General features: G+C 41.6%; 1 protein-coding gene across 1 annotated transcript; it reads right to left on the minus strand.

Moving 5' to 3' along the window:
* Positions 1–6,772: 6,772 nt before the first annotated feature.
* LOC104080028 (lipase member M-like) lies at positions 6,773–17,105 on the minus strand. The gene is made up of 10 exons (XM_009582280.1): positions 17,053–17,105; positions 15,519–15,630; positions 14,273–14,390; positions 13,375–13,573; positions 12,538–12,647; positions 11,683–11,819; positions 10,979–11,125; positions 9,842–9,913; positions 8,204–8,275; positions 6,773–7,006 (listed from the first exon to the last, which is right to left on the minus strand). The coding sequence occupies exons 1-10, from the start codon at positions 17,067–17,069 to the stop codon at positions 6,773–6,775; spliced, it is 1,218 nt and encodes a 405-aa protein (XP_009580575.1). The 5' UTR covers positions 17,070–17,105.
* Positions 17,106–18,729: the final 1,624 nt, after the last annotated feature.

Below are 18,729 nucleotides of genomic sequence, written 5' to 3' on the forward strand. Positions count from 1 at the left end.
CAGAATAAGTACCTGTGTGAGGAGGGACTTTCCACAACTCACACTGTGTAACAGGGAGGGTTGCAGAATGATTGAGGAAAACACTTGGGGATACCATGTGGGAATATGCCTGAGCACTCTGCAGATGGCAAGGGAGCTCTGGTTGATAGATAGGGCCAGCTCCTGGCATGAGTCTAGCAGAAGCTTGACAAAGAAGCATGAGTACCTGAGATGACCATCGCCCAGCTTGTCTGCCTTTATCTGCCTCCACTCCTCTGCCAGCAGGAGAGGTGAAAGGAGAAGAAAGCACTGGTTGTTTCCTGTCTCCTCAGGGATGAGGTGAGAGGTTTGGGATGGGGTCTCTTTCGACCTGCCTTCTCCTCCTTTGGGATCAAATGCCATTCTTGGTGCTGGTCAATGGTGTGCTGGGGTGAGGGATCAGTCAATGAGGCTCGTGCAGGGGCCAGGAGAGATTCAGGGACTCTGGGAGGAGATTACGGGCTTAGGGGAACATGTTTGCTCCAGATCAGTGCCAGCTTCTGCTTTCACCATGGGGTGATATGCCCCAGACCAGGTTCAAGTTTGAAATTAGTTCCTCTGAGAATATGAAGCAAACAAGGTGACCCTGTGTGGCTCCCCAGAAGCCCCACGAATCAGTTCCCAGTCAACCTTGCCTTTCAGACTGAAACTGAGTCATCTAGGTCTCCATTTACCATCCCCTTGGGCTTCTTCACCAGCCCCTTGCTGCCCGCTTCTTCCAAGAACCTGCTTTGTTATCCCCAGATAACTGTATTTTTTCTACTGCTACTTCTGAGCCCAAAGTTTCTGTCTCTCAAAATCAATGGCTGCTACCAGCCGAGAAACCATGGAATGATTTGGTTTTAGAGCAGTGAAAAATGGATTTTGAGACTGCCTTCATGTTGCCAAGGGCCTGTCTCCTTTATCTCTTAGAAATGGCTGTCCATATTGCAAATCTTGTTTTGGTCATGGGAAGGTGAGACCTTGCCCTTTCCTGGGTTGGCTGATGGTGCCAGATTAGCTTTTCTGAATAGAAATTGCAGAGCGCAGTCTATCTAGCACCAGTTTATGGTGCTCCACCTACAGCAGATATGCTTCCAGGTTTTAATCTTTATTTTCCAGAACCCAGTCAATGAGTGCAGGAACACTGCTCTCTGTCAGCTTCCCAGACCTTTTTTTCAACATGCAAATTTTGACTCAAATGCTCCCTAGAAAAGGGAAGAGCAGGTTCCGTGTCCCAGAAAGTTACTGGGTGTGGGACTGTGAGTTAAAACTGTTTGGAGAGCAAGAGAAGTGCTGACATGTTCAGTGCTCCTTGCCTACAAGAGAGCTGCAAGTTGGTGGGATAGGATTTTTCTTTCCAGTCTGGAAAACTGTACAAAAAGGATTCATCTATGAACCTCAGGACTGTGCTTACACATTCTAGAAAAGCCCTTATACATCTAATTGTTGTTGTCTGCTGTGCCTGCATGTGTGGGGAGAGGGCTGTGAAGAGAAAAGTAGCAGCCTTTCTGCATGTGGATAAAGATCAGGCAGGCTATCTAAATGTTCACCAATAGAATCCATGGGACAAAAAGGACACGTAATGCTATGTAAGGCTTCAGCTCATCAAGGCGTCTTGTAAGATTGCCTCACCAGTAATGACTGGGGACATTACTGCTCTTGTAGGCTTGGTTTCCTCAGAAGAAGAGGGCATGGTTCTATGACAGTGGTATGTTTATGTTAGTTCACCTTTCTGTCCATCCTGTAATTAACTTTTGATGTCATTGGTAAATATCTGCCAAGTTCAGCACTGAGATACAAACCTGTAAGGTAATGGGGTTCACAGGAGCTCTTGAGGACTGTTTGCTAGGGGAGGACTATTCAGCGGGGTTAGTGCCTTGCTGGGGGGAAGGCAGGCCAAAGGCAGCTGCTGAATGTTCTGCAACCAGCTGAGCAGTCAGCAAGAGCGAACTAGCCAACTAGTCCGCGTCCGTGTGGCTTCAAAGCAGCCACAGCACGCGTGGCTGGGCATCAGGGTTTGTGAGAGAATTTCATAGGAGACCTGCCTGTATTATAGTTTGCGTTAGGAAGTTAAGCAGACTCAGGAAACAAGCCTTTCTGAAACGAGGCATTGCTAGGTCTGCTAGATGTGGAAAATCCAATTTTTAATGAAGAACAGAGGTTCTCATGCAGCCCCATGTTTCTGGAGTCTGCTTCTAGCATAAGACATCTGCTATGATGAGGCATGCTGCTCTATGAAGTTTATTTGGACTTGGAAATGGAGCTACAGATCAAGAGAAAAAAAGAGAGTATTCCCTGGCAAGTAGTGGGGAAGATAAGCAGGATTTGTGGGGTGAGGGAGGGGTAACCAAGAGAGTTTTTGCACTCTCTGAATCTCCTTATAGGAGAAGGAGTTTTGACTTTTTCTGATCTTCAATTTAACCTTTAAATTTGACTGAACAATTTTAAAGAAGTCAAACCTCATGCGTCATCAGACAGTTGGAATGAAACAGCATTTGAAAACACCCAAAACTTTAAACTTGGCATCAAAACACACTCCATTCGATTCCCTTTGTATATCAAATACTTCTTAATTTTTGTTGTCAAAACAGGAAGCCTCACAACTACATATTCAGTCAGCACAACACTCCTTTTTGCTTTCTGCTGTTTTACTCTGTTCTAATGGGAGTAAAATATGCCTCCCTCTCCCTGCATGGAGAATCTCATTTGGGAAGAAAAAGTTATGCTAATGTCCGAGCTTGTTTTCAAATCACTACCAAGACTAGTTGAGGCAATGCAGAGGCTAAATTATTCCTCTTGTTAGGGCAAACTTTTCCCAGTGCACTCTATGATCACCTGGCTTAGCTGGCATGGCTCATGGACTTTCAGGTATTCGCCTTTTAAATCAGATACAGCGGGTTAAGTAATATCAGTCTTGGCAGACCACTGCTCCCTTAAGCTTCAGGAATAAAGACAGTTAGGAGGTGTGAACAGCCGTTTTTATCTAGTGAGATGAAGTCATAAGGAAATATTGGGTGTGGTAAACTGTCATGAAAGAGCATACTTGGAAGGAAAAAAGGTCAGAGAGAGAAATGGCCTTGAAAGTTCTTTAGGTACTATTAAGATTTAGTGAAACTAAGGTACAAGCCCTTCAGAAATTCATCCATCTATCCTTGTGCTTTAAAATTGTTCAGTCTAAAATTTATTTCATATAAGCTGTAAGGCATACACACACCAACCAGAGAAGCAACTGTGACTAAATGCATATGAGAATCTGCTGCCTTACTCACTAACAAAACATACATGTGCATTACACTGCGAGAGCAGGAGGTCCAGTTTACACACACTGTTGCAATACTGGTACTTTCATTCCCTTGTTCTCTGACTAAAGAAAACAAGTAGAGGAAAATGAAATAGTTGTTCTTTTCCTTCCTTTTGTGGAGGTCAAACTACTTTGTCTTCTAACTTGAGTAAAAAAGCACTTCTGTGCATAGCAATAGGCTTACAGATCAGAGAGGCAAAAAGCTGTCTATTCTTACAAGCAACTGCACAAAAGCAAGACTGCACATCTTTATGGAGTCAGGCAACAGAGAAAGAGACCATGAACACATACGTACAAGCAACTTACCTCTGCTTTGACTGCCTTGCTTGTGTCTTCTGCTGCAGTTACTGGTCTGTCTCCCCTAGCAGACTGATTCACTGGCAGAAACCTGCGCCGATAAAAGGAAGTCAAAACATAATAAGCACTTCAGGGTAGGAGCCGTGAGTGTCATGAGTTGGCAGCATGTATTGCAGAGCGTGTTTAAGTGCTGATTTGGCAGTGCTTCAGAAATGGGGAAACCTTTGTGATGAAAAAGATCTTCTGGTTAAATTCACAAACCCAAAATGCACCATGGAGCAGGAGAGTTTAAGAAGTACCTACAAATCAGTGATGAGGATGTTTAGCAGGGGCCTGGGTGTTCCAGTTCCCTGAGGCTGTGGCAGACCTTGACCTGTATGGTTGCCCGACTGAGGTGCTGCTCCCAATGTAATCTTTTAGGATGAAGAGGAGGAAGTGTCCAGCTTCTCTCAACATATTCTCTCAAGAACACTGTCTCTGCTGTGGCTTTTCATTTGGTTTATGTTAACTTTAACGTTATGTACAGACTCCTAAGTCTGTTTTTCAGTGAGCAGCACAACTCATGAAACTCATGAAATCTTACTCTACATTAGTTGCTCAGAGTTGACGTGGCTTGGGTAGGGACCCTCTGGTGCCAAAGAAGGTTTGAACACATCATGTAACCTTTCTCCCAGTGAGGGAACAAACAAAGGTTCTTGTTTCTCCCAAGCCATTTTCATCAACTCTAAAAACATAGTATCTTTGGAGATCTTTGCCTAACTGCTGAATTAATTGTAGTCAGCCTGGGGGCTCAGTCCTCACTGAAATTGGCTCGATGACCATGGGCAGAAAGACACGTTCTGTGTCCTTAGGCAGTTGGGCTACAAACAAAGTAGAATCCTCCTACGTGAGGACCAGCCTTTTCAGCCAATTAACTCATAAGTGTCTTCAGAAGAACTTGTGTTTCACTGTGGACTGATGAGCATTTAGAAGAACAGCAGATGAAAGGGGTGTGTTCTTGGGAACACCACTGCAAATAATACAATGCCTTTGGGTGGTGGGGGAAGGAAAGGAGTGAAATAAGAACAGGATGTCAGTGAAGCCACAGTAACAGTTCTGCTTTACATACAAAGTAGAGAACATTTTTGGGGACGGTGAAAAAGGTAATTCGGTAATTTCTCTGTGAAAAGCATTATAACTTGGCTGCTCTGATGTCTCTAAGTGACAATAACTTTCATCAAACCATAAATCAATCACTCAGAAGGGCTCCTGCAACATGATGTCTAGTCCCTCCTCATGGGTGGGATCAATGGTCCCCATGATGTTTCCAATGCTGCTTGCCCAACCTGTTTTTACTGATTTTCCGGAAAATTCAACACCCTGCCTCCCAGGTTGTAAGATAGCTGCACAGCTGCAATCTCTTTCCTAGGTGAATTTAGGGGAAGCTCTGGCTTCTTTCAGGTATATTGCTATTGCGTTTCCCATCGTAAGTATTGAAAACTCATAAAGCAGGTCTCAAGTCCTCATCCGTTTCCCCTACAAGCAGTGAGTTAGTTGAAAGGCTGACTCTCCGGAGTGTATTTGTCCTCAGGAATTTGTATTGGGTGTAAGGAATGTTCTTGTCTGGAGGGGAGCTGTTTTGTTTGGATCAAGCTCTACTTACGTTTGTGGAGCACAAGGAAACAGGACAGGCTTCAGCAGTGGGCTCAGGAGATGAAGCAGGCCCGTTGTTTGTCTTGGAAGGGAAAGGGACAGAAGTGGCACCAGCCATGGTTAATTTGTTCGGCTAATGAACCATTTCGCAGAGTGAGACACTGACTCTTTGGTCATAGAGTGTCACCAGTGAACTGTCTTAGTGTAACAGCTGTACCTGCCCTGGTTAACATCCCAGACTTGGCCCACATTAACATTTGATTCAATGGAGAATGAGGGTGTCACGCTGAAAGGAAACCCCTAAATGCACTGTGTTTCTTTTCACAGTGAAGCTAATGGCATTTCATTGTGGAGGGACAGTGACCCATAGTGCTATAACTTAATAACCATGGAGGCTACCCTTCAAGTGAGTGTCTTTGTGCAGTAGCTACCTATTTGAAGCAAGATTGGTAGAGCCAGAGTTCCCCTAGGAAATTAAATAGGACGGCAGTTTCTTCAGCACTGTTTTCAAAGCAGCCTTTCCCACTAATGGGCAAAGTGCTCTAAATACCAATGGGATGGAGATAATGGATTCTTTCTACGATGTTTGGGTACTTTTCATTTTAGTATTTAAACCACAAAGAGGCTTCTCAGAGCCATGATAAAGGTTAGAACAGCTCGGCTCTGTGGTAGCCAGTAGCTTCCATGTGAAATAGCAGGAGATGTGAGGTTCCTGCAGGGTTCAGAGTGTAACTTTGAACCAAAGTGTCCAATTGAAGTGCTGTCATTGCCAAGATGAAATCAGCTCCTTTCTCCCACTCTGGAGAGTTCATGTACACAGATCCCGAAAGTGTTGTCAGCAAAGGCTGAGTCTGCCAAGATTTCTCTATCTCAGGGAGGGGCCTTGAACCCAAGTTTCCCATCTTCCAGGTGCATGCTTGAACCATGAGACTGGCTGTTTTCTGCTGCGTCTACCCTCCCTGTGTCCCTTGCTCTTCCTCATGAAACAAGTGAGCAGCCCTGTTTCAAATGAAGACAAACCATCTTCTTTTCAAGAGTGAGTTTTTTGTGTGAACTCCGTTTTTATTTTCTGGTCATTAATGATAAAATTAATCAATACCATAACTGCTAGAATTAGTCTTGGCTTACACTGCACCTTTCAATAACTGCCAGCCCAATAAACTGAGAAATAATATGAAGAATGGAAAACGTCTTGAGATCACTGGCTGTATCCAGAGAAAGTCAGTGCTTTCATTACTGTTAGGGTCTAAAGAAGAGGGCAGGCTGCAAGAAAACCCTGTCTTCTGTTAGTAAAGTATGGTTATTGCAGAATCTAGGCTGTATCAATTAAAAAGTGATTACTGACCCACAAGTTTGCCAGAAAATATGAAGTGCACCATCAGGGTGCAAAAGGCATTGCAGTGACACGCGGTGTGAAAATAACGCCAGGAGAAACCATTTCTCTGACTCCAGCAGAAACCACCTGACGCAAAAGAAGGTTTTGTTCGTACCCAGTGAAAGCAAGTGTTGTTGAATGAGTCAGGTATGGCTGCTGGTTGTGGGTTAAGGATACTTCTGCATCAGATCAATAATTTCATTGTACACGTGAAAAGGTGCATCCAACCCCCAGATGAAATCCAGGTGTGCCCATTCAGGAATCCTCCTGTGATAGATAAGCCTCTTAATTTGAGATAGTAAAATGGCCGCATCCTTGGGATCTGCGAGCAAGTCTTGCCCCCCAGTCCATACCGCAGTTGGTACAGTCATCTCTTCTACATTGTAGAGAGGAGGAGTAACCTGGAAAACATGAAGCAGTACAGGAATGAATGTCCAGGAAAGACAGCAAATTTTAAACATGCATTTGGGGCTTTCTTCTGTCACTGTTCAAAGCGGAGGTGCCTAAACCAAAGAGGAAGGAAGTGCCCTGCTTGCCTTTTCTGTCTGTGCTTGCAGGGATGACCCAGCTGATAGCACAGCCAAAGGAAAAATGCCTCCTGAGTTGACAAAGAGTTACTGTTGGGTCTTTGCCCTCTCAGCTAGGAAGTCATAGGGCAGGAACCTGGAACAAGACAGAAAATGTCAGGATGCCTCTGGATAAACCCCCATCCTGGTCCTTTTGTAGTACTGGTCAGCCCCAGAAGACATACATGGTCTAGTTAGAAAACACAACATGTAACAAGGATAAAAAGGAGCATGGAATGGCTTCTGTAGGAGGACAGAAGAAGTAGCTTAGGACTCCTGAGTTTGGAAAATAGAGGCCAGAGCAGGGAGAGGAGACAGGCTTATACAATCACAAATGGTATGAAGAAAGAGCACAGGAAGTAATTATCCCATTACTTCTCACTAGAAGGCATCCAGTGACTTTCCAGGGGCGAGCAAATTCAAGACAAACCAAAGGAAGCTGCGTTTCATGCAAGCTATCGTCAAAACATGTAACTTGTAATGATAGGCTGTTGTGGAGACCTAAAGGGTAGAAAGGTCAAGGATGGGATTCGAGTCTTGAATGGAGGAGAGGTTCCTCAGGGACTGCTTGAGGACAAAGTCCTTTTGTCTCTGGCTGCCAGAATCTAGGGGTAGCTATTAGCTCTCCAGTTGCCCTCTTCCTACTATTATTTCCCTGAGCTCTCATATATTGGCAACTGTTTCAATCATGCTAGTAGGCAAGATACCTCTTTGGAATTATCCACTAGATGTACTCTTCCTTTTCCAAAATTAATTTTCTATCTTTCCTGCCCTTACTTCCTCTTATTCCTATTGATCATTTAATTGAAAAGTTTTGGTCTTCCTCTCTCTGTCTCTCTCTCTCTCTTTTCTTTTAAAAATTTATTATTGCCATTAGTGCTTGCATGCTTTCTCTTTTGGCTTCCAAACTGGAAAGTGGTAATACTTTCATCTACCTGTATTCTGAAAATGTGTCTCCTGCTACATCCTTCCTCTCTTCCTGTGTGCTTCTGTGTCGTCCAAGGGTGATAATATTGTTTCACCAAAATATACCTGTTGGTATTTTTCCATGTTCTTCTTTGAACTGCCCCAGTCATAAGCTTGGAACTTCCCCGAATGGGCCTCCTAAGAGGATGAACAAGAGAAGGATAGTTACAAAGCCATCATTCAGGAAGTTTGCGGGTTCTTTCCCTGCTGAGCCTCTGACTCCAATCTAAAGCCTCAGTGGAAGTTCTTCTAAGGGCTACGATAGAGCCAACAGTAAATTAATTAAAAGTCTCAATCAGTGAAAGGGAGTCAAATGTTTTTGTCAGAACCGAAAAAATCACGGCTCCTGCAGAGCATCCCAGGGGTGCTCTCGCAGGCAATTTGTTCTAGTTTGTAAAATTGCTATTACCAACTGCCTCCAGCAAGTTCCCCTCACTGCTGCTGCCGTGTCCTCTTCTGACAGTCATGTTGCCATCACTGAACTCTGTGAGTGGCTCCTTCTTATGTTTCCTCTCCCTCTCTGGTTGGAATACAGAAGTCACCATTTCTAGTTCTTCCCTTGTGCTCCTCGGCTTTGCTTACAGCATGGGTTGTTACTACTGTGAGAGACACCATTAATGGGATCTTAATATTGAAGGTAAGGTGTCTGTTAACTCCTTTAGTAGTAGTAACAGCAATGACAACGAAGGCTTAGGAGTATTACTCCTGCACGTTTGTACTTGCCAGTCTGTGGCTAGATGCTGAATTAAACCTGAGTCAATTTGCAGAGCTCCCCCCACTGTGCCTTTGTAACCCTTTTTCTTTATAGGTCTAGGCCATGGTTACAAAAGCAACTTAATAAAATCTAATATTTTATGTAAATTCACAGCCAAAAGTATTATTTGATTTTGAGTAAATGCCTGTGTAGATGTCACTCAAACATATTCATGTGTTTGCTGGGTTGAAAAGTGCATTAACACTCTTGCAAGCTCACTGTGCTCGCAGCTGCTTCCTGCTCTGCTCCAGAGCCTGCAGTGCTGCCAGGAAACCCGCCTTGCGTGCAGCAGCTTCTGTGACTGAGCCCAGACTTTATGAATCCTGAAAGTGTGAGCCCAAAGACAGAAAGGCAGCTTCCATCAGCACTGCTGCTGAGGATGTACTGTGACAGTACCTTGTAAGTAAGGGATATAACGAGTCTACTAAATAAAGAGTTTATCATTTATAGTTCTGTTGCTGTCCAGACACTGACAGCTTTGAAAGCAAGGGATGAAAATACAAGGGCTTTTACTAGTAAAATTTGATACTTTACAAAGCAGCCTATGTCTTGCTCATTTCTTGACGCCACATTGGAAACAAAATTAATGTCTTAAGGTAAGCACTGTACAGAACTGTGGACATCATTTATAAAAGGTACTGGATACACAATAAGCAGAGTGATATATACATCTGCATACACAGCTTCCAGCATACATGTTTTTATGCAAATACAGCGTTTCATTGTTGGCTTCAAATGTACCTGTATCACATAGGGTATTTCTATCCTGCTGGCGAAAGAAGGATCAATGAAAAATAGTGTCTCAAATTGAGATTTCAATTGTAAACCACAAGTTGCATGTGTTTCCAAGAAATTAGCAATGGCTTCACAGCAGGATATCAGCTATACCCACTCTATACCATTCAGCCAGAGGTGAGTACCTATTTTGTCTTCCAGGAGTTTGCTAGTACCTGACTCCAGTGGACTATGTTCTGCACAGAAGTTCCAGCGGGGGTTTGTGCAATATACACATCGATTCGGTTCTGAAAGAAAATATTCAGTGAGTATTCTCTTCCTCCCTTTTCTTCAGATGTACATCAAAATATCTGCCACAGCAGTGTCATGTATCAATAAAACCAGCAGAAATTGGAGTGGCATGATCGGAGACTCCTCAGAGTTACTCCAGCTGTGGCGATGTGTCAGGTTTGGAGTAGCACCGAAAGAACAACCCCCAACCAGAAAATTTTCCAGGATGACTGAGGATATAAAAGAATCTACAGGTGGAAAGGATAGAACAGAAAGTCAGCAATTTAGACCCCAGACTAGGTGGTTTTTTTTAGGAGTCTGTAACAGATCCTGTGTGAGAGAGGATCACTGTTGGACAGAACAGCAAAAGGAACTGCAACTGCCTGAGGAATGCATGACTTTTTGAAATAAAACACACCCTAGTCCTGCAGGGGTTTCTTAACAAGTTGCTGTGTGATCCTTCCTCAGAGAACACGCTCTAAGGCATTTTTTGGAAAATGCTGGAGCAAAATTTTCATGCCCAGGCGGTCTGACCTACAGCCGTACATAGCATGAGGCGCCCAAGTATGTCTTAACACCCGGTGTCTGCCAACTCTCTCTCAGGTACCCCTTAGGTATCCTGTGCCTCTGAGCACATCCCTGGTGGTCCAGGGCTTGCAGGAGGAGGACAAGTGGGAATACGTGTGTTCCTTTCTCCATTGCAAAGAGCTCCTGGAAACAAGAAGCAGGTAGGGGTTTTATTTCTTCTTCTGTGATGTGCCAGCATACCAGACAGAAGATCTCCGACAAGACCAGTAGTCACAGTATGAACCAGGAGATGGTGCGCTAGGTGAGGTCTGGCAGAAGTCAGACTGCAGAGTTTTGGGGGGCTTTGAGCAGCTCTTGATTGTAGGGGCGGTGCCAAGTGCTCTTCTGAGTGCTCTGCCAGTGATGGGGCAACCAGCAGATATTGCTGTCCGGTAGTGGGGACTGTTCCCTACAACATGATGCTGACTAACAGAAATTCAGGATTCACACCACAGGATAGAGGGCACGTTTTGGGAGTTTAAACTCTCAGTAGAGCTGGTAAGAGTTATACATACCATGTCAATGTTTTTCAGGTTACAGCCACCCAGACTGAAGAAGACACTCCTACAAAGCCTGGCAAAAGCTCGGTGGCTGCAGACAGGGACTATTAGTCTTCTTAGACATTCAGTCTGGGGAAGGAATTCTCTTTTGCCAAGCAAACCCTGTGAAATACAAAGGTAACATTCATTTAAGAATGTACACTTGTACATTGTGCTGTTGTTTTTAAAAGGTGTTTTTGTCCTGTTCCTCTTCTCCAGCACTTTCAGTGGTTCTCACTTGCTTTTTCTTCATTTGCCAGATGATGTTCCCACAAAAAAGAAAGAAATTAGATGTTTTTCCATTGCATCAGCCTGCTCAGGCATTACTCAATTTGTGTTACATCACTTTTAATGAAGAGATATGTTAAATGTTAACTCCAATTTGTATTTTAGTTCTAAGCTTGCACATCGGTTGTGGTTTTGTCTACAGGAATCTTGGAAACCTGTGAGGATCTGCATATCTGTACCTCTCCGGTGACCTGTCCCAGTGCTGAGCTATTGCCCTAGATAAAACGTTTTTCTTAATGTCCAGTCTGAACTTCAAAGGCTTCAGTCATAAGGTAAACCTACCCACATGCAAATGAGTAGACTTCATAAAGCCCTATACTTTCTGTTTATCCATTTTAAGAGCTGAACAAACAAGTATATGGTTAAACAGTTGAAACCAAGATATCACATACCCTGAGCAATTTTTCAGGAAGGTAGAGGAGCTTTGTTGCTGGGCTTCTAGCATACTTAATAGTAGTGACAGGTGCCAATGCAAAATAGAGTTTGATTTTTTGAGCCAGCTGTGGCATTGTTGAAAATGCAATGAAAGCTGAGAAAACAAAAAAAGAGGAGTTAAGAAAATCATCATTTGTACATTAGACTGTCTTCATTATTTATAAATGTTATTCTGCAATTTCAAACCTACAAGCAACCTTGTTAGTTATTCAGAGACTACGGTTCAGCCTAGATTTGTGTGAGATCTCTCTTCTCCACGTGTTACCAGCTTGTAATTTTATTTCCCTCCTCAGAGAGAAATTTATTCTATATTTTGCCTTTGCAGCTTTCTTCCAAACCCATTTAAACATAAATGCACACTTCTGATGTACATTCATGCATTTCATATACTATTGGGAGGAGCAGTTTTTTTTCTTCCGGTCAATCCAATTTCATATTTTTTTTTTTGTGTGTATGTCCTCTCCGAACGGGCCAACTTCTCTTTCCATACTCTCATCTTCCTATTTTGTTTATTTTGGTCAACTAAGCATCTGCTGTTGGGCACACCCGTGCATCTTGGAAAGAAACGATTTGCATGGCCCACAATAATTTCCAGTATAATTCTAAGTCAACAGACTTATAGCAGCAGTGCATTTGGCCCGTTATATTTTATTGTCTTTATAATAAATTAAAAATGCCTACATGCTGAAAACAGCTTATCCTGTGTTTTTCACACCTGCAAAGAGTTAATGAAAAGCCCAGGTACATTCAATATCTCAAATGACATTTTACTCCTGTTTTCCTGAAACATTGGTCTGTTGTGTGTAACTTACCGATGGTAGTGCCTTGTGAATAGCCAATATAGTACAACTTTTCCTGTCCTGTTTTCTCCACAATGAAATTTATTGCTGCTGGAAGATCAAACCTTGCCATCTCATCAAAACTGCAAGCAGGAGATTGAAAGAGAGGCACGCATAAATAAAAAATCCATTTGAATTCACATTTTCATTAGAGGCTTGTCAGCAAAGACGCAACATAAACCATTTAGTGAATCATTCAGCTATTTTAGGTTCTGTGTTTTTCTGGCACTGGATATGGAAGATACTACTCAAGGTTTTCTGGTGTATTTTCTCCCTTGACATCAACATCAGGACTATAACTTCAAGAAGTATCAGGTTGAATTGTAGCGGTCTATACAGAAGGAACGGGTGGTGATATAGTAACAGAGCTCCACCCATGGAATCACACATTTTATACAGTTTGGCACTAAAGAAAAGGTCTATTTTTAAATGTTCATTAAAGTAAGTGCAAAAATGATTAGCATTTTCTCTTTCTGTGATTTTAGTGTTATTGTAATATACAGACTAGTGTTTCCAAATAGCCTCCAAAACAGCCTCCAGAACCGAGGAGTGGCTTGGACATGGCCTGTGCAGGTTCCTCTGAGTCGCTCTGCTGCTATACCTGTAGTTTGAAGAACCTTTTCCAGCAGTAATTAGAGGAAAGTAGTCTCCACCGCTATTAAAGTTCGCATGCATGTATAGGGGCACCTCAGCAAAAGTGAATGTAAAGAATGCTTTTTAAAAGGTAGCATATGTAAATCTCTGATTTAGCCAGCTTAAATAAATATGTAGGGGTCGGCAATGGAGATGCCCTTCAATGGTTCAGTCTACCTGAAAGCCCAGAATCCATCTTGATCAATGGAATAATTTTGATGTTTTCTGGACCAGCGATTCCCTCTGCTATTTCCCATCCAAACGTCAAAGCCAGCATCAGCTAGTATGAAGCCCAAGCTGTTGTTGGGCAGGTTTGTGACCCAGTTACTAGCATCTCCCAGTAATCCATGTTGGAGAAATACAGCAGGTTTCAAAGCTGAAAAGCAAATCAGAAACAAAACAACAATTTATAAAATTTCTTGATTCGCTGGTAGTTCAGGGATTTTACTGTCTCACATCCAATACTGGGATTTGTTCCCACACCAATTTAAAGGGAGACAACTAATTGTAAGAACAAAACATCCCTTCCTGTAAAGAGAGAACTTCTTCTAAGCTTCTGCAAGGATTTATGGAAAGATCTGCCCAACACGAACAAAAACTAGCTTGGCACCCTCTGGTCATTGTTTGTATAGTTCTATCAGTGTTGAGATTGTCAACACTGATATATAGAATGAAGGTGTGGGATTGTTTGCAGAGGTTTCCTTTACCCAAAATATGAATCAGTCACCCTTATTAACCAGGTGTAAGAAAAAGCAAAGCAAAATTAGAAGCTGGAACAGCTTTCTCAAAACAGGCTGATTGGGCAGATTACAGCCTTTACCCTATTTTTTTTTTTTTAACTTTTACTCATCAACTCTTATTATGAGGATATATGCTTCATATTATAGTGAATTTTTAGTATAAATAGGTGTGCTTGACATAAATCATGTTGATCTTGCAGGCTGTTCAGGGCAGCCAGAACTCTCTACTAAAATTTCACTTGTGTATACAAGCTTTGATGGACATTTTATAAATATAAATATTTCCAGAATGTGCTCTATCTAGGCTGGTTTTGTCTCATATTAAAGAACTGTACCTGGGTTTCCCTGATTCTGTGTACCATAAGGGATTCTGTTAATGGTAATGATATAACCATCTTCTGTCGTCACTTCATACTCCTCACTGGGGTACCCTTTGTAAGTAATGAGCTCATTCTAGAAGAGAAAGTACAAATGCATTTACTCGCAGAAGTCCATTTCATATATTATATGCATAAGATATTTGCAATGAAGAAATGTTAGAGAGCAGATACAACTGGGGATTTAGTCTACATATATTAAGCATCTGAATAAAGCAACTACAACAGATTTCCTTCATTCTTTGTGTTATATCCAGGATTTGACTATTCAGTTAATATCTGTTATGAAAAAACCCTGTGTTATACTACTGCCATACAATCACAAGCCCTTGCATTCTGGTGATATAAGAATACTATAACCTCATAGCAGGAGCTTATGATTCCCGTAGCTGAGATGAGGAGCTGCCTGGGTGCATGCTCCTGATCTGCTGCAAGGCAAAGTGAAACCAGTTTATTTAAACTACCTTCAGAGAAATCCAGAGCGCTTCACAACTGCGCTTTTGTGAATGGCACATATGCAATGAGTACCACTGAAAAATTGACTATATTATGGAAAAACGAGGATCAGCCACTTGCAGAGTCACAAGGGAAATCACTAGCACAGCCAATCTTAAGCTCTGAAATAAATATTACTTTTGACCTGTAGCATTCAACCTGTTTTGTTACAAAAGAGGATTGTTTTTTATAACTTGTACTCAGAGAATTACTCAATGTAATTTGTCACGCAGGACAGAAACTTCAATATTTTAACAAGTAACTAAAGATCTAAACAAGCCTGCTTGGCAAGAGGTGCTCTTCTGAAAAGCCGGCCATTTCTGATCTATGCTGGTCATTCAAAAAAGGAGAAAACATAAGCCACTAGTTATTTAGAGTCATCTTTGATGATGAAATGCTGACATTCCAGATGGTCGTTCTTTCAGATAGGGGGATAGTGCCAACAATAGCAAACTGGTAACTGGTATTTAAAAGGAAATTAACTCTGGAGATTTACTAAGGAAAGGTGTTTGCCTTAATTTCTATCAAACATAAGATGCGCTGTTACACATGCAGAAAGAAGAGAATAGAAGAGAAAGCAGCAGTATATAGAGTGATTAGAGAGGACGGGTTAAATAAACCCATCCTTGTTATTTCCAACACCTAGAAACCCCTCAGCTGTGAGATATGCATTCCTTCCATCCCCAGGTCACTCTATCGAGTAACTCACAATATTCATAAATGCTTCGGGATCCACAGCTCTCTTCATTCTCCTGAGTTCTTCTGAATAAGTAATTCCCTGAAACAAGTATGTCACAGCAACAAACAGCCATATCTTCTCTCTGGAAAAAACAGTATTTTCATCTGTCAGTAGTCCTGCTCTGCACTTGTAATCCAGATAGGTTCTGTGCTTTTCTGGTGTGGGAAGTGCTGCCTAACACTGAATGGAGCTAGTCTGGTACTCCTTACTTAATTAAATGGAACAAAGCTGACTTTAAACACTTATGTGAGGGAGTTTTGGCAGCAATCTGGATTCTCTGCTAAGGTTTGGACTAGGACGTTGCTCTCAATCAGGCCAAAAGTATCAGTGAATCCAAGGAAAGGAGCAAAGCTTTCAGAGAAATGGATTTCACTCATTTTTCTGAGAAGCAAGTCACTTGCATTACCGTATTCACACATTAATTAGGAAACATTTCTGGCTAACTCTGGGGAACACTGGAGTTATTGGGCAGCTTGTAACTGAATCAATCATTGTCACAATGAAGTTTTCAAAGTGGAGACAACCAAGTTGTTGGATAGTTAACTGAAAAAACAAAGACAACTGAAAATAAACAAATTAAAATATTTATAATTTAATTAATAATTTAGGAACCTAAATAAAACACTTATTTATAGTTGCCTAGCATAATTTATACAAAGCTGCTCAATGGCAAAATTTATCCACTCCATAGGATGAGGATGGAGAAAGGAGAAGAAAGCTTTGCTAAATGTAATGATAGGTAGAGACTGAGTGCAGGGATGTCCAGTTTTGTTCAAGAAATGAGGAACAAAAAAAACACCTGAGAGGAAACTAGCCTGCTTAGCTGCACACATAGCAGCTCCACAGTCTGTGAACACCTACATACTCCTAGCAGAGTGCTTGAATTCGCATTCTCTCTATGCCATACAAACACCTGGAGACCATGTCTAAACCCCTGTTGTCCCAATGATAGGGCTCTAAGCTAGACTGAATTAGACAGCAAATCTACTGCATTTATGGTTTTCCCAATCAACAAGATTTTGTAACTTTCCCCCCAAATAATATGAATAGCTTATTTTTTCTTAGCACAGAACAATTTATATTTTAACTTTCTAACATTACCTTCTGATATAATCCGAATCTTGAAAATACTTGGCTCCTTTTGCAGAAAAAGGAACAGACATATTAAAAACTTCTTTTTACTTAGCTTCAGCCTCCTTTCTTTTGGTTGAAAGACACTGCTATCTTATTTCCACACTTGGCATTTTCCCATGCCTCTCCAGTTATCCCAGAGTTACCTAAATTCAGGCTAGGTGAGTCATGCTACTCCTCTTTAGCCAACAGGAATCTTTCAAGAAATAGCCATCCTTTCACCTATGTGAGTTACAAACAAAACAATATAACAAAACATATTTGTTCTCAAATAACAAAGCAACTCCTCAAGCCTAGGTTTGATACCTTCTTTTACAGCTTCCACAAAGCCTTCATCAGTTTTGGGCCAGAAAGTAGTTAAAGCGTTACCGACCTTGTGCCAGAAATCATGTGTTCGACTGCACAACTGAGATGACAGAAGAATGGAAACTCTGTTCCCGGGTGTTTGGAAGCAGTGCTGGATAAAGACAGCCGCGAAACGATGGTCATGCACCTTTTTCTCCCCAATCATGCAGCACCTTGACAGTAAGCATCTATTTCTTTCCCACTTGTCATTCCTTCTGCTGTCACTTCAGCTTTTCCCTAGGGTAGCGCCAGAGAGAAGTGACTCCTTTTATTCTCAAACCTCGTGCTTTTCATCTCCTTCACCACCACAGCTATAACAAGGCTCTTTTTACTATCACAGATTGCTGGATTTTTAAGGAGAATACCAGCCTCTGTGGAGTGGCAGAGCAGGATCAGGAATTTTGAAAGCAAATATGTTCATAGATATACCTTATCATACTTAATGAAATTGTCAATAAACCTGCAACAATTTTCTCTTTTACTAACAACCTGCCAATTCCATATTTTCACTTTATGTGGTAAGGATGGAAGGAACTCTGACTCTTTGATACTTCTATAGATGTTATTGCACATATTTTTCTTTTATTCTTTTAATGTTCATGTTGCTGTTCCATAATTCTACATTGTTGCAGGAGTAGTTTCAGGAGATTTTCCTTTATTCATATTTCACCTCTAAAATGGCCATAGAACAAAATGGATATTCCCTAAATGAATAGTTATCAAGCTAGAATGCTTTTTCATAATCTGTATGGACTCAGGAAACATTACCATGATGGCCAATTGTCTCAGTGGTCTCAAGCGTACTGGGAATTGTCCAATATTGCCCAGCAGTAGAAATTAGGTAGGTTTGAGTAGACTGTTAGGTCTTCAGGATAGTGACCTTTGTGAGGCTCTTCTTTTTGTGGAGTACAAGCATGATGCAGCCATGTTCCCTAACTGGTATCCTAGCTGTAACTATGATACCAACTTTGCAGAAGTATGATTGGGGCTCATTTTTTTTTCTTTCACTTGCATATTCTGGTATGAACCTAGTGGACTTTGCATTCTGCCTTTTCCAGCTTGGTATTTTTTAACCTTGAAACTAATTATTCTTTCTTGTTCAGTTACCCACACTTGTTCCTCCAAATATTCATTCTGTCTCGCAGATACCGTTCATGCACACAGAACAGATCAGCTTATACACCGAGATGAACATCAACCAAAGTTTTGAACAGGCTTTGATATTTCTATTTATATTATAGCTTGCATACTTTCTCCTTGCAACACTGGCTCTGGTTAGAACCAGAATTATTTAATATATCCTCAGAAGTTATTTTCTTTAATATTTACAGACCAGAAATATGAAAGAAAATCTCAGGAGAAGACCTGTCCCTACAAGATTTGCTAGCAGGCCTTCAAAGAGAAATATAAAGGTCTGAGTTCAGGTTCTGGCACGGAATTAGGAGAGGAAAAGATTTTCAAAGAGCTGGTTTAGAACATTGAGTGTTTCCAAATACTGACTCTACACATGGGGGGTTTTTTTTGGAATCTTCTCTTTATTTCCTTTCATACACTTTAACATCTTTCATCTTCCCTCTAAGAAAACCAGGTTTTCTCCTTTTTAAAGTCCCAGTGTCTTTCGAAGCTCAACATGAATTCCATGAGTGAACTGTTTAAATATGTACTTGCCTTCGAGTACCTCATGCTATTCTAACTGATTAAGATG

This window comes from Fulmarus glacialis, unplaced genomic scaffold (assembly GCF_000690835.1).
Source record: "Fulmarus glacialis isolate BGI_N327 unplaced genomic scaffold, ASM69083v1 scaffold2377, whole genome shotgun sequence".
Lineage (NCBI taxonomy): Eukaryota > Metazoa > Chordata > Aves > Procellariiformes > Procellariidae > Fulmarus > Fulmarus glacialis.